A 25,734-nucleotide genomic window follows, 5' to 3' on the forward strand; every position below is an offset into this window, starting at 1 on the left:
GCCATTCATTCACCCAGGTCTTTCTCTGTGGCCGACTGCAGTGGTGACCGCCGTGCACGCGCGTGCGCACACACCGCCCTAAGCGGCCTCACCCGGACACACACATACACATACACACACACACACGCATACAGGCAAGCATAGACGAGCACGGACAAGTCGGCACGTGCGCGACACCGTCGTGAAGACGCCGCAGCACCGTACGACTGGCGCGCCCATTTTTTTTTAGATCCCCCGCATTCTCCCCTCTGACCTTGGCACCATGCGCGTAAAGAGCATCGTGATCGACGGCTTCAAGTCGTATGCGCACCGCAAGGAGCTGGCGGACCTCAGCCCGCACTTTAACGCCATCACCGGGCTCAATGGCAGTGGTAAGTCGAACATCTTCGACGCCATCTGCTTCGTTATGGGTATCACCAACCTGAAGCGCGTGCGTGCTGAGGACCCGCGGGAGCTGATTTTCCGCGCCGGCACGACCGGCGTGCACGCGGCGCGGGTGACGATCGAATTCGTGAACGATGACCCCGCCTCCGCCCCGCCGGGCTACAGCTGCGAGGAGTACCCGCTCATCACCATTGGCCGTCAGATCAAGCTCGGTGGGAGGCAGCAGTTCTTCTTCAACAACACTGTGTCGCTGCAAAGCAAAGTGAAGCGCTTCTTCGAGAGCATCAGTTTGAACGTCGACAACCCCCACTTCATGATCTTGCAGGGGACCGTGCACAAGCTGATCGGCATGCGCTCGCAGGACATCCTGTCCCTCATCGAGGAGGCGGTCGGCACGAAGGCCTTTGATCATCGCCGCCGCACCGCCGAGACGCTCATACGCAACAAGGAGCGGAAGATGGAGGAGATCGACACGAACATCGAGGCACAGATCCGGCCGCTGCTGGAGACGATGCGGGCCGACCAGGAGGAGTACAACACGTTCCTGCACAAGCGAGAGACGATGGAGGAAAAGGTGCGCTTCCGTGTCGCGCTGGACTACCACACGCATCGCACGAAGCACACAGAGGCGGAGGCCGCCATGGAGGCGCGCAAGGCCGACGTTCGGAACGCCAAGGCGCAGCTGCAGGCACTGCCGCGTCAGGAAGAGGAGGCAGCGCGTCGACTCCTGCAGGTGCAGGACTCCCTCAGCGCTCCTAGCGAGGCAGCCATCACGCTCCACGAGGAGGAAGATGAACTGAAGAAGGCGCACAGCCGCCTCGAAGGCCAGCTGGCCAGCTGCACAAAGTCGCTGAAGCAACTCGAGGCACAGCTCAAGAGTCTGCGGAAGGAGCAGGAGAGGCAGAGCACCAGCCAGGCGGCCTTCGCGGCACGGCAGCAGCAGCATGAGCAGCTGCTAGCGCAGATCAAGGAGGGGAAAGAGGCGTGCGCTAAACTGAGGAAGGGTCTCAAGCTCCTCCAATCCGGCGTACAGGCCAGCACCTCCGGTGTCTCGCTCGCCGAGGAGCGGCAGCAGGTGGACCTGCAGCTCATCGAGCAGCAGTCACGCGTGCGCCGCGCCACAGAGCGGGTTGAGGAGCTGGTGAAGCAGCAGCGGCGGGTCGAGGCGCACCAGGCCGAGGAGAGCGGCCGCGTGCGCCACCTAGAGCACGAGTACGCCAAGGCAACAGCGTCTCTCGAGAAGGCAAAGGCGGTGTACACCCCCTTGGCGCTGAAGCAGGAACGCAAGGAGGCCCTCGAGGCGGAGATCTCGTCGCTGAAGCGTGAGTACCAGGCCGAGTACGAGAACTTCCAGCGGCAGGTGAGCACGGCGACCGCGCGCAGCTACGACCTCGACTACAACCGCTACGCCTGCCCACCCGACACGGAGGACAAGGTGCTTGGACGCGTCGGCCAACTTATCACTCCGACCGATCCGCAGCACGCGCTGGGGCTCATGGTTGGCGCCCAGAACCAACTGCTACGCGTCGTCGTCACGGACGATCGCGTCGCCGAAGCCATCATCCGCAGTGGGCTGCGGCAACGCACCGCGTTCTTTGCCCTGGACAAGCTGCAACGTCAGCCAACACACTTCTCTATCGATGGCGCGAAGCTGCAGGCGGCGCGGCTCATTGCCGAGCAGCAGGGTGGCTGGGTGCACCGCGCACGGGATCTGGTCACGGTGCAGGAGGCCTCATCCCATCAGCAGCAGCAGCAGCAGCAGCTCAACGCTCTTGCGGACTTCGTGTTTGGCAACTTCCTTGTCTGCTCCAGTTTGCGGCTCGCGCAGGAGCTAGCCTACAACCCGTCCATCAAGGCCAAGGCCGTCACCGTCGAGGGCGAGGTGGCCGAGCCGAACGGCTTGATGACGGGCGGGTCGACGCGGCAGCTACGCGACGTTTTCGCCGACCTCAAGACGTACACTGCTCAGAAACAGCCGCTCAAGGCGCTGCAGCAACGCACGCGCGCGCTGGAAGTCGAGTATGCCGCCCTGCGCGACACGCTCCGGCAACGTCAGCACGACATCCAGGTATACAAAGCAGCGGAGGAGGCGGCGGAGCTGTCGAGGCAGCGCTACATCGTCGCCGCTAACAGTGCGCAGAGCGGTGCGGCGGAGCTGACGGAGCAGATGGAGCGCGAGCAGACCGCGCTCGCCGAGGCGCGCGAGAAAATAGAGGCCCTGCAGGCAAGGCAGCGCGAGTTGGCCACGCAAGCTCAGACGACAGACCTGAACGCAGTGCGGCGGGAAATGGAGGACCAACTCGCCGCAGCGGAGGCGCACGTGGCGCGGCTGATGGCCGATGAGGAGCGCGGCGCGGCGGAGTTCGAGCGACTCGAGGCAGACATGGAGCAACAGGCGGCGGACTTGTCTCGCAAAACACAAGACACGGAGGAGGATATGGTGCAGCAACAGAGTCAGAAGCTGAAGCTGGCGGCGCAGGTCGAAGAGGTGATGCAGCAGCTGGCGGCGGTGCAGACGCGCTCGAAACAGAACGAGGAGCGGCGCCAGCGGCTGGAAACAGATATCGACGACGCCCAGGAGGAGCTGACGCGCCTCGCGGAGCGCAAGGTCACGCTCGACAACCTGGTCGAGAACGGCGAGGTGGAGCTGCGAGAACAGGGCCGATGCCTCGAGAGCCTGCGCCGCCACGTTCATGAGGCGGAGCAGCGCCACAGCTGGCTCCTCGAGGCGCGGGACACATTCGATCAACCAGGCGGCCCATACGACTTCAGCGATGCGGCGCGCACGGCGGCCATCCTGCAGGAGCTGCGCGACGTCGAAGCGCGGGCTGCCGTGATGTCGAGCAAACTCTCGCAGAAGTCTGCTATCCTGTACGAGGAGCGGCGCCGCGAGTACGAGGAGCTCGTCAAGCAGCGCACCGCCCTCGGCGAGGACAAGGAGGCGATCCAGCGCTGCATCACCGAGATTGAGTCGAAGAAGTGGGGCGCGCTGGACCGCATGGTTGGCGTCGTCAGCTCCATCTTCGGTAAGCTCTTTGCCGCATGTCTGCCTGGCGCGACAGCGCAGCTGCTGGAGGAACGCGACGCGGCGAACCACCTCAGCGGCCTCGGTGTCCGTGTCTCCTTCAACGGGAAGCCGAGGGAATCACTGGCGGAGCTCAGCGGTGGTCAGCGCTCGCTGCTGGCGCTGTGTCTTATACTGGCCATCCTGCGCGTTCGCCCCGCCCCACTGTACATCCTGGATGAGGTGGACGCTGCCCTCGACCCCAGCCACACCCAGAACATTGGCCGCATGCTGCAGCTCTACTTCCCCCATTCACAGTTCCTTCTGGTGTCGCTGAAGGACGGCATGTTCAACAATGCCAACGTGCTATACCACATTCGTAATACGCAAGGTTACTCGGAGGTGGCGCGCATCGAGCACAAGCCGCCGTCTCAGCAGACGGCCCCCGACAGCGACACGCCAAACGTGGCGAGCGGCGCTGAGAGAAAAGGCGCGGTGGCGTCGCCCGCGTAAGCAGAGTACGCACACACTCCCGTGGTCCATGCAGCAGCAGCGGCTGCGTGCGTGTACGTGTACGTGTACGTGTGTGCATACTCCGGAGAATGATAAATTTGCCTTCGTCTTTCCAGCGTGCGCCCGCATTCTGCCCGACGGCACATGAGTTCAAGCGCCATGCTACTCAAGCCTGTACCCCCACCCCTTTCCATCCCCGGCCCTTCACAGGCCCAGGCCCCCACTTCCCTCCCCCCCCCTGCGGCGCGAAGCAGCCGCGGAGACACACGCGGCGGAGCGGTGCGCCGGCCCTGCCGTCCCCGCATGGCCCCCCTGCACCGAACTCTACCCCGCACCCTTGGTGCATCTCTCGCGGGGTGGCGCAGGCGTGTTCGCTGTCGCGGGCCGCCCAGGCGGCGCTACGTTTGCCAGCGCTGGGTCCCGCGGTGCCGCCCACTGCGAGGCGTGTGTGCGTGTGTCCTCTCCACCTCGTCGTGGGAGGAGGAGGAGGAGGGGGGGGACAGAAAAATGAGGAACAACAGCGAAAAATCGAACTGCTTCTCGGCGCTGCATATCGGTGCGCTGTTCCTGTCATGTGATCGAAACCCTCACTGCAGAGAAGATACCGATTGCGACGCGGTGCGACAATGCTCGCGCGTCTCTCCCGCCGCACGAAGTTGGGACATGTGTGTCGGGTAGAGGGGAAGGGGCGCGTGCTCATGGATCACCCTGTGCGCGCGCGCGTTGCTGTGGATGCTTCTCCCCGGCGATTGCCCTCCTCGCCGCTTGCCGTCATGCACGTCTGCCTCCGTCTCTATCCGACGCCACCCTTTTCCTCTCCCCACCTCACCCCCTCCACACCCACACACACACACGCGCGCGCGCGCACACCACAGGAACGCTCGATCACCCCCCCGCCGTTCATTGCAAACAGGCCCACGATATATACCGCCTGCTGCGCCCGTCACGTCTAACGACAGAGCGAGAGAGACCTAGGAGAGGCCACACCTCGTCAATGTCCGCAACGCCGCCGCCCCCCTCGTCCAACGCCTTCACCGCTTATCAGCACGGCCGCGCTTCTCCTGGAACTTACCGCGGGTCAGGCAGCGGCGCGTATTTGCGGGGGTCGCCGCACCAACCATCCGGCTCATCGCCGATCTACCCATCGAGCCACCCGCGCCGCGGTGGCGGTAACACGCGCGCTCGCGTGCATACATACGGCTCCGTCCACGCTGACCCAGCAGCGTCACGTGCGGCGGCCCCGCCGGCGTCGCGTACCCCTGCGCCACGCGCCACCACTGATGTCGCCACGCCGCCGCTTCCCTACGCCTCCTCCGCGGCTTCGCTGCCTCCCTCGTTCATCTCGAGCGATGTTCTGAGCAGCCTCAGCGCCAGTGTGCAGGAGAGCCTCTCCGGGTATCTGTACTCGGACGCCATCGAGCTTGCGCAGCGCCTCTTCGACTTGGAGGCGTCCTACGCACACCTGCACCTGCTCGCTCACTGCTACACCGTCAGTGGGGCGACCGGCACGGCGTACCGACTCCTGCAACACTACTACCCTTTCCTGGAGCTGCATGTGACACGACCACGAACGGCTGGTGCTTCTACAAGTGCTGCTGGCGGAGCGGCAGGGGTGAGCAGCGGTGTCCTTCCCCTTGACGCTCGCCGCACCTGGACAGCCTCTTACGGCGTGCATCCGTCGCAGCATCCGTTCGCGTTGGGCGTGTCCTCGACGGCAGCAGCGGCAACGTTCTCAGCTTCGAGCAACGAGGCCAACCCAACCTCGGACGAGCTCGAGCTGGGCTACGGGACGGTTGACCTGCAGTCGCAGTGGGACTGCCAGTACCTCCTCGGCGTGTGCTGCTACCGCACGCAGCACTACGAAGACGGCGCCAAGGTGCTGTCGCAGCTGCTGTACGTGTGCCATCAAGTCACCACAGCCTCTAGTGTTCTTCGGCGGAGGCTGCAGCAGCTTCGCCAGAAGCAGCAGCAGCAGGTGACCGTGCGCAGTGATACGAGCGAGGAAGACGACGCTGGTGTGGCGGCAGCAGTACGTGCCACGGAGAGACAGCTGCGGGCGTATGCCTTCGTGACGGAGGCGCGCACTTCGCAGGTGCTCTACTGGCTGGGTCTGTGCGAGAAGCATCGCCAGCGGCACCCGATCGCGGCGGAGTACCTGCGCCGCGCCTACGTGGCCTACCCGCTTCGTCTCGATGCGTTCCAGGAGTACGTGCACTTGGCGTGGCCGTCGGAGCAGGTGGTGCAGTCTCTGCTTTCTGTGAAGGAGTCGCTGATCGAGGAAGATGATGGAGCGGAGGTCGATGTCACGGAGCCACCACAGCAGCGGCAACGACCTCCGCAGCGTCGCGGCCGAGACGCCACCGACATTGCTGTCGACGTGGACGCCGATGCAGATGACGAGGAGCAGCGTGCTCCATGCAGCGCTGCTGCTGTTGCTGCGCTCGCTAGCGGTGGTGGCGGTAACCATAGTACTGTCTCTGTCTCACCGCATGCCACGCAGCTGGTGCGAACAGGCCCGTCGGCGGTGGCGCTGCCAGCCCCTCGTCTCACGGCACAGCAGCGACGGTGCGTACAGCAGCACCTGCGGCCGTTCCTGCACGCTGCTTTCCTCGGTATTACCTACCGCTGCCCAGAGGCAGTGGAAGCCCTTCACGCGCTGCTTGCCCAAGAGCAGCAACAACAGCAAGCCGCAGCGGCAGCGTTGGGGTCGGCGTCGTCGTCCACGGTGGCCAGCCTGCACGGCTCAGCGCGCGCTGGTATGATGCGTTCACCCTCCTCCTCTTCCGCGCCGCTGTGGAAGAGCCAAGGCAGCGGCAGCGCCGCAACGGGGGCCGTGGCATCCACGGCATCGCCTTGGCTGCTCCGCCAGCTCGCCCTCGCCAACTTCCATAACGGCGATATTCCGGAGAGCGCGGACGCCTTCGAGGGGCTGCTGCGTACCGCGCCGTGGGAGCTGACGAATCCGGCACTCATCTTCTACAGCACAGCGCTGTGGCACCTCAAGAGCGAGAGTGCGCTTGGCAGCCTCGCGCAACGGCTCACCGACGCCGAGCCGCTCAGCGCTACCACCCTGTGCGTCGTCGCCAACGCATACAGCCTCATCAAGGACCCGCGCGACGCCTTAGTAATGCTGAAGCGGGCTGTGCAGGTGGCGCCGACGCTGGCGTACGCGCACGCCCTGCACGGGTACGAGTTGCTCGGTCAAGACAGCAAGGCAGAGGCAGAGGCGGCGTTCAAGGCGGCGCTCGCCGTGGATGCATCGCTCTACATCGCCTACGCCGGCCTCGGGGAGCGGTTCATGAGGGAGGAGCAGATCGACAAGGCGCGGGGGTACTACAAGGAGGCAGTGAAACTAAACCCGACCCCGGCCATCATCAACCGCTTCGCCCTGACGTACCACCGCCAGGGCAAGTCGCTTGCCGACCTCAAGACGGCACTGCGACTCTACACAGAGTCGCTGGAGCGGCACCCGAACAACGTCACAGCACGACGGCAGCGCGCCGACGTCCTGCTGCGGCTCGACCAGCCGACGCAAGCACTGGAGGAGCTCAAGGCGCTGCTGGTGCAGTGCCCTGGCGAAGCTGTCGTGTACGTGACCTTGGCGGAATGCATGGTGTGTCTGCGGCGTCCACACGAGGCCCTGCAACACTACCAGACAGCCATGCACCTTGACCCCCGGCGGGAGAGCTACGTGCAGGGCTGCATCGACCAACTCGTCGCAGCAAACATGCTGTAACCCTGCTGGAGTGGTGCCGGGTGTGGGTGGCGGCGCTGTGGACAAGGGCAACAGTCTTTTAGGTGTTCAGCACATAGAGAGGAAGACATGCATGTAGGAGGGCGGGTACGAGTGCATCCGACACCGGCTCGGTGTGGCGTGCGCCATCCTCTGTCGACAGTGCCTTCGTGCAGCACATAGATGGTGTTTACCTTTCTTCTCTCCTTGTATGAGGCACCGACGCAGCTGCGCACCTCTCCCCCCCCTCCCCCCGCCGGACGTGCGTCAGAGACGCGTGTACTCTGTGACGTGCCGCGCGCGAGATAGAGAGATGGCAGTGCACTCCTCTTCACGGCATCCGCGGCCACTGTCGTTGTCGTCCTGCGGTACGCCCCTGTGTGTGTGTGTGTGTGTGTGTGGGACGCGCCCGTGGAATGTGTTTTCTTTTTTGTTCTGTCTGGACGCCCCCAGCCGCACGCTCCGTTCCATCAGGATGATGCTGCTCCGTGCTGCCCACGATCCCACCGAAACGCCCGTACCACACAACCATGCTTGCCACCCTGTCCTCCCTCCCCTCCCCCCACCAACACACACACACACGCCCTCGCCTCTCCGCTGCGCATCCCCTTGAAGGAACACTGCCTTCCGACACGCTCGACCACCGGCACCGGCACACGCACAGCGCACCCGTAACACCCAGAAGAAGGCGAGAACGGGGGGGCCACCACACACGTGTGTGCGTGCACTGGGACACTGCCGGCCCACTGGGGTGCTCGGCTCACAGTTTTTCCCCTGTGTGTGTGTGTGTGTGTGCAACACGCCCATATATACACGCACGCATGCGCCACTGCCATTTTTCTTTTGTTGTTTGATTGTTTGTTTGGTGTTTCGAATGGCCTCCGACGACCGCATCACGTTGGTCGATGACGCCTCCATCATCTGCGAAGACGTCGTCAACGCGCTCTTCAGCCACGAGACGCGCTATCACCACAGCAAGATCGCCGGCCTCGTCTCCGCCATCTCCGATCAGGTGGTGCAGCGGCTGACGCAGGAGGCGAAGCTGCCGCGCAAATACGTCGTCCTCGTCACGATCCTGCAGAAAAATGGCGCTGGCGCGCAGATGATCTCGTCATGCTCATGGAACCCAACGAGTGACGCGTGCTACGTGTATAAAGCGGAGAACAAAGCCATGTACTGTATCATTACGGTCTACGGTGTCACCGTGTAGCCGCGCGATCACGCGCACGCGCCCTGTCTCGGCACACTGCCTCTCCCTTTCCTATGTAGAACACCAGCCCACGAACGGCGGCACATGCGCATGAGCAGCCATGGAAAAGAGCGCGTGATGGGGGTACCATGACCGCGTCACGTGATGGGGACCCTCCTCAAGCCTCACCATCCCCCTACATTATGGCCGCTGCCCATGCGATTCACCTGCGCGCTCCGCTGGGAGGAGGAGGAGGAGGAGGAGGAGGGGGGAGTTCGTGTAACCGAATCGCTGCACTCGCGCAGCACCTCTGTGTATGTGTGTGTGTGTGTGTGTGTCCTTCCACCGGTGCGGCCACCTATCACCGCGCTCGCGAGTGCATCTTGTGGCCGGGCCCGCGAGCGTCTTCCTCTCCCCACGCATCGGCACACGTTGGTCGGCGCTCCCGACCCCGACGGGTACACAGGCACGCACACCACCGCTGCCCCTTTCCCGGCAGTGGTACCGAACTCGCTTCGAAGGCAGGTGAATCTGTGCTGCAGTGGGGAAGTCTCATCTTGGGCAGTGGATGCAGACACCCGCCCATCGCGCTCTGCCCTTTCGACCTTCTCTGCCTTCCCCAGGCCAGTCCACCCGCAGCTGCCCGCCGTCCCAAGGAGGGACAGAGAACTTTTTCTGAGCAACCACTACTGCACCCCTCGCACCTTCTCTACCCTCTGCTCCTCCCACACACGCACCTTCCTCAGCGAGCGGCACCAGCATCCGCTCTTCGGCGATGGTGCTCCTCGTGGAGACGAGGGCCCCGACCCCGAGTTGGGTTCGCCTGATCGGACCCAAACAATAGTCCCCGCGCACGGGCTGGTGCAGCACCGCCGGCATAACTTCTCACATGTTTGCATAGACCACCCGATGGCTGCACAGGTGGCAGGCCGTATCCCGTCCTCCCTGGGCCCATCGGGAGGGGGGGACGGCCTTCGCATATCGAAGTCCTTCATCTGAAGGGGGAGGAGGGATCGCCCCCTCCCCCCCCCCCCGAGCGCCACATGCGTACCCTCAGCGACGGGATTCACCGCAAGCAGAGCCAGTGCCATCACGGCTCGCCTCACACCGGAGGACGTCCCTTCCAGCCATTCACGGAAGCCTTCGGGAGCCTCAGCAGGAACAGGCTGTCTCAGGCCGACGGCAATGCTCTTCACCACGTGGCGCAGCGGCTCGTGTCGAGAATTGACCGCATCGCCACGCGTCAACAGGGCCAGCAAGCCGCATGCCCATCACAGAACCGCCCTTTGCCGGAGTCCTTTGATGCTGCGCTGAGCGGGGCTGTGGGACCCGTGGCCCTGACGTTGCCGCTGTCTGGTGACGTTGTGGGTGGGCGGCGGCAACAACGGGCAACGCGAGGCTGCTGCACACGGCACCTTCTCCTCAAGAGTGGCGAGACCTTTGCGAACCAGAAGATAATGGCTTACCAGGTGATGAAGGTCAAGCGTTTTCCAGCTGAGAGAGGATGCACCATGCAGGCTGCCTCCAACAACCCATCGGCCGCATGCTACACCGCGTGCGCCCGGGACATCGGCCACCCGGACAACGAGGACAGCGTGCACGCCTTGAAGGCGGCCTTCGACCTCTCTGTGACGCAAGCGCGGCACAGATGGCGTTTCGTTCTCCGGGCCCCTCGAACCAAAAGACGAGGCCCGTAGTGGACGGAATAGCCGAACCCTTCTACGCTGAGCCGGAGGCCGTAGCGTGGGCACGCACTAGTCAGCACCAACGGACTAAACGTGTCGCCGTCATCACGAGGCACAGAGGCCCTCCCACCACCACCTGAACAGCAACACAGAGGCAGGGGAGGAGGCCCAGGCGTTGAGCACTCAAGGCGGCAGCAACGGGAGAAAAATGTGCCGCCAACGCCCTCATGCGAGTCTTGACAACAAGCCCCCTCCACACACACACACACACACACACGCGCGCCGTTAGATCCATGTGCCTCGCCAACTGAGAGGGAGGGGGGCCCCATTGCGAACGGACGCTCCTCGACGCAGCAATACGGGCCGAAGAGCCTCTCTTCCCACTGCATCCAACACAGTGGCTGTCGCAGTCCAACTTGCTACTCTTTTGCCGCTACGTCGCACCTCCGGCGAACCATCGCCGGCTCCTCGCGTGGAAGAGGGCCAGCAGCTGGAGGGAAGTCTGCCGTCTGACTTCGCAGAGCTTCCTAAGCGTCTCCGGCGCCAAAGTAGCGCCTTGCCGGAGGGGGCGGAGGCGAAGCCAAGTTGGGGCGCGCCCCTTCTGTCCAGACCTCTTATGCGTCGTGCGGCACAGTCGCGCACGCCTCTCCGTACTTGAGATTGCCGGTCGATGTGTGGGCGCCGCTGGTGCCACGGCCCCCTTACTCGCTCCTCCACACCTTGACCCTCCTCCCTCTCTTGGTCTTTCTCTCACGCCGGCGAAGGAACGGGCGTGTGCGCGTGCCGTCCACAGAGGTGCTGACCTCCGCACCGTCCCGCTGCATCCTCCTCTCCTCTTGAAAGCCAAGGGCCCCTTCGCGCTACTCGACTACCCACACCCTCCCCGCGCGTCTGCAGGCCTCTTCCTCTCTTCGCCTGTGTGTCTTTGTGCGTGCGTGTGTGCGTGTGTGCGTGGCGGAGGCACTGCCGGCGGTGGTAGACACTTTCGTTGACCCACACACCCCTCCGGGTACTCACGATGCTCCGGCGAGGTCTGTGGCGATATCGCCGCATCAGCTACGTGACGGATGTGGAGGGCGACTTTGCGTACTTTCAACGCTTTGTCTGCCTCTCACGGGTGCTTCGGTGGGAACCGACAGAGGTTGCGACCTCCTCCAACCCTCCCCGCCTTTCCGCCGGGGGCGGCAACGGCTCGCGAGCCGTGAATGGTCGGTGGGCCCCCCTGTCCTCGGCCGCGCTTCCGGCTCTATCGGGGGCGCACCCAGCAAGCGATGCTGCGGCCAACACGCAAGCACTGCACACCACCACCACGACTGCCGCCACTGATGCCTACGAGCCGGGGTATTGCTGTCTTGTAGACCTCTCTCGCTATCGTCTAGGCTTCCAAGACGCGACCTCGCACTTCGTCTTTGGTGGCGACGCCTTCGACCACGGCAGCGACATCACGTTTGGCAAGGCGCTGCTCGACTTCAAGCGCCGCTTCCCATCACGCGTGCACCTGCTGCTTGGGAACCGGGACGTGAACAAGATGGCCATGTACCCGCGCATGGCGCGCGAGGTCGAGGGCATGAGCCCCGACGCAGCCGAGGACACTGTCTTCACGCTGGCACCGCCATCGACGAATACCGTCACGGCGGCGTCTCTGACGGAAGCGCCGCGGTACCGAGACTTCCTCCTCGAGCGGCGACAGCGACAAGAAGCGCAACGGCAGAACGGCGCAGGGCACGCCGCATCAAGCCCGTGTGGCGGCGCTGCTTGTGTCGGCAGCAACCGTAGCGGCGATATCCTGTCCACAGACGCCGTTTCTTTCCTGCAGTGGGCACTGCAGTACAAGCTCGGCGGCCCGAACACCTTTGCCCACCGGCGGCAGGAGCTGCGCGAGATGGCGGCCATGATGGCCGAAGGGTGTGGGGCGGTGGCAGCGGCACCCCCCGCAACTGGTGCGGAGGCTGTAAGGGATGGCATTGCTGATGGCGAGGACGCCGTGGTCGCCGCCTCGTTCTTCAGTGCCGCGCAGCCCGGAGGCGTGTACTACGAGTACATCCGCGCCGGCGTCCTCAGCGTCGTCCTGGACGGCATCCTTTTTCTCCACGGAGGTGTGAACGCCAGCAACGCCGGCTTTGTGCCAAGCCTGGAGGCGACCTCCTACGCGGAGCAGGTGACCGTTGGGCAGTGGTGGCTGCCAGAGGTCGCTCCCCAGGAGGTGGCGACCACACCGAGTGCGGCCTCGGCGCTGGACTGGCTCGCTGCCTTGGAGCGGTTCAAAGTTGCCGCCTTCTCCGATTGGGCGAACGGTGCTGCCCTGCGGGGCGAGGCGCTGCGCGCGTACGTGTACCCCCGCTCTGTGGCCCCGCATTCGATCGCGGTGGGGACGGTGATGAACGTAGATGGTCCCCACTACATACCTCTCACTGTTGCCGCCTACCTTCTCCAGTCCGGCATCCACACCGTGTGCGCCGGGCACCAGCCGGTCGGCGACACCCCCGCCATCATCCGCCAGCCCGGCGGCTTCACGGTCATAGACGCGGACAACTCCTACTGCGGCCGTGGCAACCAGTTCTGCACGCGGTTCAACCGCCGCGGCGCGGCTGTGATGGAGCTTCTGTTTGAGTGCGCGGACGACCACGGCGGCAACCATAATGTGGCGCCGCACGACGCGGTTGCTGCGCCATCGCTGATCGTCCACGGCTACCGGGCCGATAGTGCGCCGTTCGAGTTCGACGTCTACAGCGACTGGCGCGTTGGACGTTACGTCGGCGACGGTTGGTGGGTGCGGCTGCCCCCAGAGGCCACCGCGGCCACGTCATCGTCGTCTCTCAGCGGCAACGAGGCAGCGCACGCGGGACTCTACGAGCTGCGCCGCACCCAGGATGGGTTCCGGCACGAGGAGACGCGGTGGGCCACAGCAGCGGAGGTAGACGTGTGGCTGTGGCAGGCCGCGGCAAGCGGGAAGGCGACGGTGCCTGGAGAGTTGGCGCCGCGGCACACCAAAGAGCAGCTCGCCGAGGTGCGGGCCCACCGCCTCAAGACGAAGGTGAAGCGCAGCTGAGCAGTCTACTGTGATGTGGCGGCGCTGTCTTCGCATTCTACAGCAGCACACCTCGTTCTTTGTGGATGCATGCCTAGGTGCGTCCACGACCACCACCCAACAAGCCGTCGCCGGCCCGCTCCACCGCACACATTGACGCGCGCGTGTGAGCACCGTTTCGGCAACGGGTGTGTAGCCGGGGCACGGCTGGGGGGAGGGGGGGGGGCAGTAGCGGAAAAATGAAGCGCTGCCGCACCACACGCGCGACGGTGAGTGGTGACGCATGCCCGTCCTTGACGCGGGTGCGCCTTTTATTTGACAGGAGACCCTTTCCTCGGCCCCCCCCCCACCCCCCCCCATGCACTGCATGTTTTGTGTGCCTTCGACTCTGAGTCTTCGCCCACCACCACCTCCCTTTTCCTCCCTTTTCCTCCCTCGTGTCCCCTCCGGAGGAGTCCGTGGTGCATGTGTCGGCATCCCTCTCTCGCTCTCGCTCGCCGTCTTCCCGTTGTTGTCCGCTTAGTTCCGATGTCGTCCACGTGGCTTCACGCGCTGCGGGCGTACGCGACGCGCACCAATGCGATGCCAGCATCGCTCGCCGCTCGATGTCGCCTCTTCGACCAACTGTGTGCTGTGCATCTGCGTGGGCCGCCAAACGCGCAGCTGCATCCCGATGCCCTCCCCGTCCTCCGCGAGGCGCGTTGGTCACTGCTGCGTGAAGGCACCACCGCCGACAAGGCGGAGCTGCTGGAGCACATTGTACGGCAGTACGCGCAAGTAAGCCAGAAAGCCATGTACGCGGCGCCCACGGCGTCTTGCAGCCCGGACGGCATAAGCGGCCGTGCAGACGCGCAGCGCGAGCAGGCGGGGAAGAAGAGCAGCCGCGCGCACTCCCTGCAAGATCGGTCGCCACAGCATGCGACTCGCAGCGGTAGCTCCGGCAGCCTCCTCTCCGATGTGCAGCTCAGCGAGATGAGTATGCTGCAGCAGCTACTGCTGGAGCAGGTGCAGTGCCTTGTTGAGGCCAAGGTGTCTGACATTCCCTTGTCGGCGCGCCACTACCGCTACCCGATGCGCTCCCCGCTGCTCGCCACGGTAAGCCCGGAGCTGCCGCTGCTCCTACTGGAGGAGCTCACACGACAGAGCACAGCAGTGTCGCCGTCGTCGTCGTCATCGGCTCGGTCGACCATAGACTGGGAGGCGCGCGTTGACTGCTGTGTCGGCCTCGTCGCGGCGGGTCATGTGCAGGAGGTGCTCGCTCTGTGCGGCGATGATGGTAACGCATTTCGCGCTGTGATACACCGCGTGGCGCCGCTGCGTCGCGACGGGTGGCGGTGCGCGTGGGCGTTGGCCGATGCCGCCCCGCTCTCCCGCGTCCTCGACGACGCCACCGCCGCCGCCGCGGGCGGTGCTGCCTCTCTCGGTTGGCTGCGCGGGGTGCTGGAGGCGGTGGACATGCGCCACCGAGCGGCCGTGGGGGGGCGGCCAGCAAGCGACAGTGCGGATGCCGAACGGAATTATGTGTTCGAGTGGGTGGATCGTCTGCGTCGTCTGATAGTGCCGTCGAGCAAGGTGCCCTTGGCCGGTGCAGAGGGGCAGCAGCAGCAGCAGCAGCGTGTGTCCGCGACGGCGCTGCGGCTAATCATGGACAGTTACTTGTCTCTCTGTCCAGCCAGCCGCTGGCGGGATGCAGTCGGGGCGGTACTGGAGCTAGCTGCAGCAGCTGGCGAAGTGCCTCCTGGGGCGCAAGCGGCCGCGGAGAGCAACTGCTGCGCGGACGCGGTGACAATGGGGCGCCTCATGTCCATCCTCACAGCGGCAGAGCAGCCATGGATGGTGCTGCTCTTCTTCTACGGCGACTCGCTGGCGCTGCAGGTCGCGTCTTTGGGGTCGCGCAACGACAGCAGCGCCGAGGGGCCTGACGGCGATGGTGCCGCAAGCTGGCATGTGAGCAGCGAGTTTGTCCAGGCGAAGGCGGGGGAGTGCGTGCGAGCAGCGCGCGACGCCGACCGCCTCACAGTGGCAACGGGCGCTATACTGAGCGAACGTGACAAGCGCCACGCCGCTATCTACAACCACGCCATGGTCGCCCTCGCCGCCACGGGGCACCGCACGGAAGCCATGCACTTCTACCGTACGCTGCCGATCCTGCTTGTCAACTGCTACACTCACTGGTCCGTGCTGCAGCTCTTCTTGCAGCCGACAAGGGACACCGGTGCCGCCTCTGCGCTCCGCTCGTCGGAGAACTACAACCATTGCGGGCACGCTGTCCGACACCTAATTCGAATGACCACGGCGGAGTCCGAGGCAGCGCACGCACACACCCAGGTGAGCGACAGCAACGGGGGCGTGCATCCGGCGACACCGATCCGCTGCACACGCGACCAAGGCGTCGTGTGGGAATCCATGATACTATGGGCCGCACTCCGGCGAGACGCCGAGACGGTCGACCTGTGCGCCACGCATGCGCCGGCCGTCTCTCGATATGCGCATCTCATTGCCCTGCTCTCCGCCGCTGCAGCGCGCGGCGACGGTTGGTCAGCGGCGCATGCACAAGTCCGCCACATCTGCGCCGCGCCGCGCACCACGCTGAAGGAGCTGAGCCTGGCGACGGCAGCCATGGCCTCGTTTTTTCCACGCTGGCCGACCGGCACTGCCGCGGCAGAGCTGCCGGTGCGCGCGGAGCTGTTTGACGAGGTGGCACGCTCGATGGCCCCCCTCGTCGGCCGCAGTCAGTCTCGCATGGACGAAATGCTCCAGCTCCTTGTCGGCTACTCCGTCAGCCTCCGACGGCGCCGTCGTATGCCCATGACACCTCAGGACGAGGCGGCGGCACTTGACAGCATCCTTGTCAAGGAGAACATCCTCGCGAACACCATGGACCTGGCCCGCCCGCGCGTCGGGTACGACTCCAACGTCGACAGAGCGCGCCACAGCAGCGACAACGGCGCGGCAGACGACTCCGGTGCGTGGCGCACGGTGGTGCATGTCATGGCCTCCGTTGCGGGGCGGCAGGGGCTCTCGGCCGCGCGGGCCGCGCCAGCACTCGTGTCGGCCGGCGTCCCTGCTGAAATAGCAATCGACCTGCTGCCCATGTAAGCCGGGCATGCCGCCGCCTGCGCAGTTCTTCCCGCTTTCAGCTTTGACCTCGGCACACGTCCTCCCACAGAGACCGCTTAACACGAAAAAGAAAACCCAGAGGGGGAGGCAGAGCGAACCGTAAAGCGCCCGAAGGCGAGCCCCCCCCCCCACCCCACCCACCCGCACACGCAAACACCCTCGGCGATTCGCCAGTTTCTTCCTCCCCCTTGTGGCGCACTTTCCTCCTCACCACAAAACACCACCGCCACCCACGGCTGCACATGCCACCGCGCCTTCGGGTTACCCCCTCCTCCTCCTCCTCCTCCTCCTCCTCCTCCTCCTCCCACGACGAGGTGGAGAGGACACACGCACACACGCCTCGCAGTGGGCGGCACCACGGGGCCCAGCGCTGGCAAACCCAGCGCCGCCTGGGCGGCCCGCGACAGCGAACACGCCTGCGCCACCCCGCGAGAGATGCACCAAGGGTGCGGGGTAGAGTTCGGTGCAGGGGGGCCATGCGGGGACGGCAGGGCCGGCGCACCGCTCCGCCGCGTGTGTCTCCGCGGCTGCTTCGCGCCGCAGGGGGGGGGACAGGACTCCCCTGCCCACCAATCGAGCGCCCCCGCGCGGGCCAGACCCCCGCCCGGCAGAGGAGGGAAAGGAGACCACGCCAAAGGGGGCGGGGGAGAGAATGCCGAGGCAGCCAGGCGGCACCCCGCGTTGTGGAAACGATTCCGCCGGGACACGGAAGCGTTTCTGTACCTGGGACCCTTACCCGTGCGTCTCGCCGTGTATGAAATGCGTATCCCGCTTTCATCCTTAGCCCTATTTCTTTACTGAGAAATGGCGTCTGTGGCGCATTCTTGCGAAATTCCGCTCTCTGCAACTCGACTCGAGTCACGACAAGCTAAACACATTGTCTCTTGAGAGCGCCTTGGCTAGTGGAGGCGCAGCCAAGTTCACTCCACTGCCTTCGTTGTCCTTATGACTTTTTCACGCATCTGGCGCCCCAAATCTTCGCTTCTCCACTCCCACTTACTTGCCCACTAACTCCCTGGCCTCTTGACTTTCGTTCGACCTGCACTGTTTCCAGCTGTGCAAGAAAAGAACGAAGTTGTTGTTTCTCTCGACGTACTCTGTTTCTGCTCAAGAGCCGCTTGAAAGGCAACGTATTTGCGGTTATACCTTTCATTTTTACCCATCATCTCAACAATGGCTGACGAAGGCTCTATGGATATTCGACTGGTGCTGAAGGGCCCCAACGGCGAGTTCAAAGTAGACCGCGACCTTTATATCATCGTCCATTGTGACGATGGCAAGTACATCGAGGTGTCAAAAAACTACACCAAACAGTGCCCGTTCATTGAGGAAGTCGAGGGCGAGATCCCAGAGTTCGGCTACCCAGCCGCAGTCCTGGAGCATCTTATTCGCTGGGCGGTCCACTACGGTGTAGATGGCCATGCTGCTAGCCAGCTGACCCGCCCATGCATTTACCGTGATTTCTCTTACGTTGTGACAGACAAGTGGGATAATGACTTCTTCAACCAGCGTCTTTGCTCGCCTCTGAACCAGAAGCATTACCTCCTGACAATGACGGCAGCTGAGCAGTTTGGCATGCAGGGACTGCTCGACTTTATGTGTATCGGGCTCGGCTGCAAACTCCGCGGCAAGGACGACAACGGCATCATCCACGAGGTCATGGGCCTCGACAAGGAGACGGAGATTACGAGCGAGGATTTGGCGGAGGTGTCGAAGGATTACCCGTGGTTTGATGATGCTGTGAAAGCCACGACGAAGAAGTGAGAAATTTGTGAAGGGATCGGTGTCAAAAAGCTCTCTTGTTGTGCTAGTGTGTCGACATGTGCATGATCGAAGAAGAGAAAAAAAAATATATATATATAATATACATATAGAATGTGGCGTTATGCGCGGCATTGGAAAAGGCGATCACTAAAGGTTTTTCTGTATATGCTCACCGGTAAAGTGGCAAGAAGTCCTCTATCTTGTCTCGAAAGCTCATTGACAGCGTGAAGACAAAAAAATCATGATCGAAGACTTATACCTTAGCGTGGCACTCGTGGTTCAGCGACAATATCATTTATGAATATCACACGCTAGATGTGAGCATAGCGGTCGAAGCAGAGATGTGCGTATGCTTGTTGTGATACCCTATCGTCACAGAGCAGCTGTCACTCAACGTTCTTGTCCTGGTTTCGGTGGTGGCGAAGCCCGCAAAAAAAAAAAAGAAAAATGACTATGCCGCCTGTGTTCTGCTGTGCTGAATTATTTCCATCTCCTTCCGTGCCTATCACTATTATTTATATTACATTTGTTTTTCCCTCCTCACTCTATCATGGACGACTCCGTACTCTGATATACAACTGGATTTATCATGCGATACTCGCATTGTTATTATTTTCATACGAAAAAAAAAACGTAAATATTTGATTTGCAATTTTGGCTCGCACTTCAATCCCTGCCAAGTAACAAAGGAAGAAGCTGGACTCACCGTTTGACCCCAGAGACGCCAGCACTCCCACTCTCTTTTTTTTTGTTCTGCGCTGTCAGTAAAACGTCTCTGTCTGTCTGTGTGTGTGTGTGTGTGTGTGTATCGTACACTGGCCGGTCGGATGCTCATCCAACGGTGGGTCTTTTTTGAATATTTTTTTCCTTGACTTCTCACAGCGTACCAAAAAGAGATGGGGAAGCCAGGCAAAAAAGCCGGGAAGGGGCTTCTCGCCCCTACCAACCCCAACCGGCGCACCGACCCAAATAAGACCAGCCTTCGGGATCAGCGCACCATCAAGCGGCTAAAAATGTACAAATCAAAAATCAAACGTGACGAAAAGGGCAACATCATCAAGGGAAGTGTACTCAAGGCATCCGATCGCATTGAGCAGCAGATGGCGCGCATTGCACCTGACCGCCGTTGGTTCGGCAACACCCGGACCATCGGCCAGGAGGCTCTTCAGAAGTTCCGCGAAGAAATGGGAGCCAAGTATAGAGACCCGTACAGCGTCATCATCAAGCAGTCCAAGCTGCCTCTGAGCCTTCTTGAAGAGCCGAAGAACACTGACGAAAGCATCCGCAAAGAAATGGAGTGGGACAAAACGTTTGGTGATAAGGCGAACCGCAAGCGGGTGCGACTCCATGCTGTGGACATGTCGACCTTGGCAACAGAGGCCAACTCCAAAGGTGACTATTACGACTGCAACAAGAAAGAGAAGGACCGCGATTTGATGAAGGGGATGCACAAGGATCGCGACGATAAAACCAGAAACGGGATTTTGATGACCAAGGGTCAGTCAAACCGAATTTGGTGCGAGCTGTACAAGGTGATCGACAGCTCGGATGTAGTGCTGTACGTCGTCGACGCGCGCGATCCGATGGGTACGCGAAGCGCTTTTCTGGAGGATTTCATGCGACGTGAGAAAAAATATAAACACTTCGTTCTGGTGCTGAACAAGTGCGATTTAGTGCCTCTGTGGGCCACGGCTCGCTGGCTTCAGATTCTCAGCAAGGACTATCCCACCATTGCTTTCCATGCCAGTGTGAATCACCCTTTTGGCAAAGGTAACGTCATTTCTTTACTCCGGCAGTTTGCGCGTCTGCATAACGTAACGCACCGCGGCAGCAAGCGCACCAAGACGCCGATTTCTGTGGGTGTGATTGGTTACCCAAATGTAGGAAAGAGCTCGCTGATTAACACGCTACGTCGTAAATCCGTCTGCAAGGTGGCACCCATTCCTGGTGAGACAAAGGTGTGGCAGTATGTTGCTCTGACACGCAGTATCTTCCTCATCGACTGCCCCGGCGTGGTGTACGACCGGGAGTCGAACAACGATATTCAGGCGGTGCTGAAGGGTGTCGTGCGTGTGGAGCGTCTCGGAAATGCGGACAAGACTGACGTCGTGGATACCGTGTTGAAGATTGTCAAGCATCGCGATATTGTGGCCACTTATGGAGTCAGAGAATGGCGCGACGTTGTTGATTTCCTCGAGAAGCTGGCAAAGCTGCGCGGAAAGCTGGTCGCTGGAGGTGAGCCGGACGTAGAAGCTGCCGCGCGCATGGTCTTGTACGACTGGCAGCGCGGACGTCTGCCGTGGTTTAACGCGCCACCGTTCGAGTCCAATAAACACCACCGTGATGCAATGGAGCAGCCGCAGGAAAAGCAGATGAAGCTAATTGAGCATTACAGCACCTTCAACGTGGTAGATGACACCATTAATCGCGGTGATGAGGAGCAAGACGAAGAAGACGACGGGGACGAGGAAACCGTGAATGACGCGGCTGAAGAGGACCAATTCGACAGCGGCAGTGAGGCCGAGAAGGAAGAGGAAGCTGTCAAGCCTTCGAAACTGAGCAAGACTGACAGGCTGCCTTCGAGGAAAGCGCACACGGAGCTGGCAACGGTGGCCACGTACATGCGCGAGCAGGAGGAGAAGCAGCGCAGGGCTCAGCGGCAACAGAAGCGGAAGGCCGCACGAAAGGAGGAGGAGGACGTAGAGGCTTTTTCAGCGGATGCTGATCGCGAGAGCGACGATGCGCTCTGGGCACAGTTCTTGGCTGCTGCCAAGGATTAACGCAACGCACAAGAAACGTATGTGCATTTTTATTTTCGTGTGCCGTTGTCGTTGCTCTCCATGTGTGTGTGTGTGTGTGTGACACCTCTCCTGCTGCGCATGATCGGTCATGGTCTCACGTCTTGCGTATGGCATTCGCCTAGAGAAACAACGGCCGCTGTTGCCGTTTCCCTTTCGCGTGCTCTATCCGTCGCTCTGCTCCGTCTGTGTAATTTTTACCCCGCGTCTGCTGGTCACACGTTTTCGCTGTTGTTCCTCATTTTTCTGCGCCCCCTCCTCCCCCCATGACGAGGTGGAGAGGACACACACACACACGCCTCGCAGTGGGCGGCACCGCGGGGCCATGCGGGAACAGCAGGACCGGCGCACCGCTCCGCCGCGTGTGTCTCCGCGGCTGCTTCGCGCCGCAGGGTGGGGGAGGGAGGAGGAGGAGGAGGAGGGGGGGGGCCTGGGACTGTGACGGGCCAGGGGATCGAGTATCAGTTAACTCCATCTTGTGCATGGCGGCGAAATGGGCGGGCTGGGAAAAGTGTGTTCCTCGTGTCGGCGTACTGATTTTTTCCTTTGTTTTCTTTTACGCGTAAAGGAGCGCAGCCGTGTAAGCGCCGACACCTCCGTCGTGGCTGTCGTTAACTTTCATGTAAGCAGTGAGGGGGAGTGATGGGCAGCTCCGTGTAAAGTGGTGTTGCGTGCGTGCCAATCGATCGTCCTTCCCCTGTCCGGGCGCGCAAGGCACCCAGAATAACGAAGAAGGGAAAAAAGGGGCACCGGTAACGTGTGTATGTGTTGTGGGGAGGAACGTTGCGGTATGAGGAAGTCCTCTGCAGCTGCATGGGCACGTTAGTGCGGTGCATTCTACCGCGCTAGGCTTTCCGCAGACGGTGGCCACGGAAAGCAGCAAGAGAAAGGGTCCTTCTCTTGTTGGAACTCGCTACCACATCTGGTTGTCGCAGCAGCGCCGCTGCTGTGGCACCGCCCGATGGTACATTTTTCGAATCCGTGGTGCGAGCAGCAGAGGGAGAGCAGCTCCGGCAACAACTCTCTCGCTCCCTCCCATTGGAGCGTATATGTGCATATAATATATATATATATATGCTCTCGCGTGTGTGTACATGGAGACGTCGCCCGTCACTCCACCTGTGCAGCTAACGGCACTCGTTCATGGCACTTCCCGTCTTTCGCGCCTTTCTTCTACTCTTGTCCGCCTCCGTTTCGTGTGCGACGGCATCGCCTCGTGCCTGCCGCTTTGCAGGTGTGTTGTGCGCAACAACCATCAGACGCTGTGGTGATAGACAATCTGGAAAGCGCGGGGGCGGGCGAACACAGAGGCAGCAGGCAGGAGCTGCGTCGGCTACCTCTCTTCTGCGGTATGGCATGTCTGCGCCATGACGAGTAACGCGACGCTGCCACATGCCGTTGCCCTCGCACAGGAGCTGGAGATAGAGCTCCGGCACCTCGATGCCCTTCAACAACACTACGCGCAGCTGCTCGTCCATCAGCTGAGTAGCCTTGACTTTATCGACGAGGGTGGCGCTTCTACTATGGTTGCGGCGAAGGAAGCTACCACGGTTCACGACGGGGGTTGCGTAGTGGCTAAGCCTGAAGTAGCCGTTGCCACCACCTGCATCAAGCAGCCATCGGTAGTGCCGCTGCCTTGGAGGCACCACACCCTCGATGCGGCAAGGGTTCTGCAGCCACCCTTTCGACACAGCGCTTGCCCTCTGCCTAGCACCATCAGTGGCAGTTCTTCGCCTCTCCCACAATCTTTGACGGCAACCAGTGTGCCACAGCCGCTTCCTTCACAACCGAAGCGAAGCGGCAGAAGTGCTGTAAAGCCAGTGACGCCTCGGCCCAACGCTGACAAGACCTGCAACGACCTGCCTCGGCAACAGCCTCATGTCGCAGCTGCACCGGTTGTGCCCGTCTCAGCCAAGGACGAGGCGACACGACGAGCGCGACGGGCATTACGATTCATTCGCGAGGAACGGGATGCCTACTTCAACGCGAAAGCCCGGCGTGCCGAGGAGCTGCTGCGCGAGGGGCGCGAGGCTGCGCGAAAAAACCGTGCGCGTCGGCAGGCTGACATGGCACAGGCCCTCCCCAAGGCTGCATGACCGTCGCAACTCTGCGCCCCCCCCCCCTCTCTCCTTCGTCCCCTCTCGTGCCTTCCAGCCGTGGCAATACAGTGAGCGCGTGGCTCACACATGCCGCCATCGCCATCGTGATGATACGTCCCCGCCACCACCACCCCTCTCCATCTCGTTGCGCCATTATGAGGTACAGAAGGAAAGGGATGTCAGAGATCCCTGTATGTGTGTACGTGTCAAGACGTAGAAGGCGATGGCATGAGAGAGAAGCTGTTGACGTGATGTGTTCTCTGCTCGTCCGCCTCGCGCTTACCCCACCTTCCGCCACTCCCCATTCGCATCCCCGTCCTTCCCTCTCCAGGTAATGGTCCAGGTGCACGTGAGCCGCCATGAGACGCAGGGGAGGGGTGAGGGGGCACTCAGATGGCGCAGGTGAGGTCTGTCCATGCCCACCTGCTAACAGCCATCATCCCCCCCCCCCCACATCTCGCTCCTCCCTCGCCTCTGATGGGTCGTGGCTTTCGCCGACAATGATGCAAGCGCATGTGTCACCCCTCTCTTCCCGTGTTCCCCTCCTTGTGTGCGATGCTAGCGCGGGATGGGCGGCAGGTCCCTCCCCCCTCCTCACTCCCCCCTCCCCCCTCCTCCTCCTTTGCCATGTGTTTGTTGGTGTTCACCATCGTCATGATGTCACGCGTGCCATTGCGTGGCGCCACCACCCACCACGCCCTCTCCTAGTCTCTCTCTCTCACACTGTCCACCCCCCCCTACCCACCCACCCACCCACCACACGTCCCACCACGTGTCCGTTCCTTTGTTTTCTCGTCGTGCTGTCCTTCGGCGCCTTTGTGAGGAGGCGACGCCTCGTGTGATTCTACGGCGCCGGCAAAGTACGAACACACGCACACATACACCGTCAAACGCCCTCCCCTCCTCTCCTCCCACACAAGCCATGCAGATCTACGAGGCATGCAAGAAGATGAACCGGGCGGTCACCCACCGCCCGGCGGACCACTGGATCGGCTACCTCGTCGCCGTTTCCGGTGCTCTGATGCAGATGATGAGCTACGGCATCGACAACAGTTTTTCCATTTTCTCAGAGAGTATGCAGAATGACCCGTCTCTGGGCTACCCGAGCGCGACAACCGTCAGCTTCGGTAACTCCGTCTCTCTCGGGCTGTCGCCGGTGTTCGGCGTTCTCGCTGGCTTCCTTGTCGATCGCGTGCCGCCGCGAGTGATGATGTTCACCTCCACGGTGATGCTCTTTGCCGCACTGTGGCTGAGCTCGTCGTTTGCGAAGAGCTCGGCGGAGGTCACGGCGTCCTACTCGCTGCTCGCCTCCATCTCCTCCGCGTTGATGCTGTCGCCTGGCGCAGCGGCGACCGGCTCGTGGTTCCGGCGTCGCCTTGGCCTTGGGCAGGGCATCAATTTCTGCGGCGGCGGCGTTGGCAGTGCCGTTGTCCCAGCGGTGCTCGGCAGTCTCGTAGACGTCTACGGCTGGCGTCACACCTTCCGTCTCATGTCCGCGTTCTGCGCCATTGGCCTGGTTGCCACACTCTTCTCCTGCCGCCGCCACCCGATTGAGGATGACGTTGACGTGGATGAGCATCCATGCTCTGGCAGCAGCCCTGTCCGCGAGCCTCGCCGTGATGATTGCATCTCGCACGGAAGCCTCGGCCACAAGGAGCGGAAGGGGATGATGCTCATGGTAACCCCCGAGGCAGCTGAGAACGCCGCGACCTCGCCGACAAGGCGGATGATCGACTCCATGCGCACGGAGGCGGAGAAGACGGCGAACCACGACAGCGGTGATAACCTCAAGACGGGCAGCAACCCGGATGCCGCAGCGCCAGCGCGCGTCACCCTAGCGTCGCCAGTCGGCAGCGACATGAGCGTGCTGTTGGACTGTCACCAGCAGCCACCGCGGCAGCTCGCGCAGTATGGACGGAAAGTGCACGGCACGCAGGCCTGCACGGTGGCGGATCTGATCCAGGATATGCACGTGCGGCGCCTGACTTGGCGAGAGACGATGCGGGTCGTCTTCTCCGTTCGCTTCCTGACACACTTTTTCATGTTTGCCATCTACGGGTGGTCCTTCTACGGACTCATCTACGTGGCCGTCCCCTACGTCTCCTCCATGGGCAGCGCCGGCACGGTGTACGCGGATGTCACCCCCATCAGCACCTCCAAGGCGTCGACGGTGTTCACATTTTGGGGTGTGTTTCAGATTGTGGGCTCCATCCTGGTAGGCGGCGCGGCCTCCTTCACCGACGACGCCCTCGCCTACACCATGTGCGCCACCGTCGGTGGTTTGGCGACGTCGCTGCTCGTCTTTTGCCGTAGCTACGCGGCCTTCGCTGTGTGCTTAAGTGTGGTCGGCTTCTGCACGGCTGGCATCTTCGCCATGATGCCGGCGCTGATCGCCAAGGACTTCCACGGGCCTAACC

The 25,734-nt window shown here is 62.3% G+C and overlaps 9 protein-coding genes across 9 annotated transcripts in view; all 9 read left to right on the forward strand.

Annotated features, from left to right (window-relative positions):
* Window positions 1-262: 262 nt before the first annotated feature.
* On the forward strand, window positions 263-3,901 carry LMXM_05_0400 (structural maintenance of chromosome (SMC),putative; the record flags this gene model as incomplete). Its single annotated transcript, XM_003871881.1, has 1 exon — window positions 263-3,901. The coding sequence occupies one exon, from the start codon at window positions 263-265 to the stop codon at window positions 3,899-3,901; it is 3,639 nt and encodes a 1,212-aa protein (XP_003871930.1).
* A 994-nt stretch (window positions 3,902-4,895) lies between these two features.
* LMXM_05_0410 (conserved hypothetical protein) lies at window positions 4,896-7,637 on the forward strand (the record flags this gene model as incomplete). Its single annotated transcript, XM_003871882.1, has 1 exon — window positions 4,896-7,637. The coding sequence occupies one exon, from the start codon at window positions 4,896-4,898 to the stop codon at window positions 7,635-7,637; it is 2,742 nt and encodes a 913-aa protein (XP_003871931.1).
* An 871-nt stretch (window positions 7,638-8,508) lies between these two features.
* LMXM_05_0420 (putative dynein-light chain-protein) lies at window positions 8,509-8,844 on the forward strand (the record flags this gene model as incomplete). Its single annotated transcript, XM_003871883.1, has 1 exon — window positions 8,509-8,844. The coding sequence occupies one exon, from the start codon at window positions 8,509-8,511 to the stop codon at window positions 8,842-8,844; it is 336 nt and encodes a 111-aa protein (XP_003871932.1).
* Window positions 8,845-11,526: 2,682 nt separating this feature from the next.
* Window positions 11,527-13,557, forward strand: LMXM_05_0430 (conserved hypothetical protein; the record flags this gene model as incomplete). Its single annotated transcript, XM_003871884.1, has 1 exon — window positions 11,527-13,557. The coding sequence occupies one exon, from the start codon at window positions 11,527-11,529 to the stop codon at window positions 13,555-13,557; it is 2,031 nt and encodes a 676-aa protein (XP_003871933.1).
* A 507-nt stretch (window positions 13,558-14,064) lies between these two features.
* On the forward strand, window positions 14,065-16,635 carry LMXM_05_0440 (conserved hypothetical protein; the record flags this gene model as incomplete). The annotated part of the gene is made up of 1 exon (XM_003871885.1): window positions 14,065-16,635. The coding sequence occupies one exon, from the start codon at window positions 14,065-14,067 to the stop codon at window positions 16,633-16,635; it is 2,571 nt and encodes an 856-aa protein (XP_003871934.1).
* A 1,194-nt stretch (window positions 16,636-17,829) lies between these two features.
* Window positions 17,830-18,420, forward strand: LMXM_05_0450 (conserved hypothetical protein; the record flags this gene model as incomplete). The annotated part of the gene is made up of 1 exon (XM_003871886.1): window positions 17,830-18,420. One exon carries the CDS (start codon window positions 17,830-17,832, stop codon window positions 18,418-18,420), a length of 591 nt encoding a protein of 196 aa, XP_003871935.1.
* An 896-nt stretch (window positions 18,421-19,316) lies between these two features.
* On the forward strand, window positions 19,317-21,200 carry LMXM_05_0460 (putative GTPase; the record flags this gene model as incomplete). Its single annotated transcript, XM_003871887.1, has 1 exon — window positions 19,317-21,200. One exon carries the CDS (start codon window positions 19,317-19,319, stop codon window positions 21,198-21,200), a length of 1,884 nt encoding a protein of 627 aa, XP_003871936.1.
* Window positions 21,201-22,585: 1,385 nt separating this feature from the next.
* On the forward strand, window positions 22,586-23,314 carry LMXM_05_0470 (hypothetical protein, unknown function; the record flags this gene model as incomplete). The annotated part of the gene is made up of 1 exon (XM_003871888.1): window positions 22,586-23,314. The coding sequence occupies one exon, from the start codon at window positions 22,586-22,588 to the stop codon at window positions 23,312-23,314; it is 729 nt and encodes a 242-aa protein (XP_003871937.1).
* A 925-nt stretch (window positions 23,315-24,239) lies between these two features.
* The window catches only part of LMXM_05_0480 (monocarboxylate transporter-like protein), a gene marked incomplete at both ends in the record, with an annotated part of 1,722 nt that continues 227 nt past the window's right edge, over window positions 24,240-25,734 (forward strand). Inside the window, one exon of the mRNA XM_003871889.1 lies at window positions 24,240-25,734. This exon is cut by the window's right edge and continues 227 nt beyond it. Coding sequence (XP_003871938.1) covers window positions 24,240-25,734 — 1,495 coding nt within the window.

Source organism: Leishmania mexicana, chromosome 5 (assembly GCF_000234665.1).
Source record: "Leishmania mexicana MHOM/GT/2001/U1103 complete genome, chromosome 5".
Taxonomy (NCBI): domain Eukaryota; phylum Euglenozoa; class Kinetoplastea; order Trypanosomatida; family Trypanosomatidae; genus Leishmania; species Leishmania mexicana.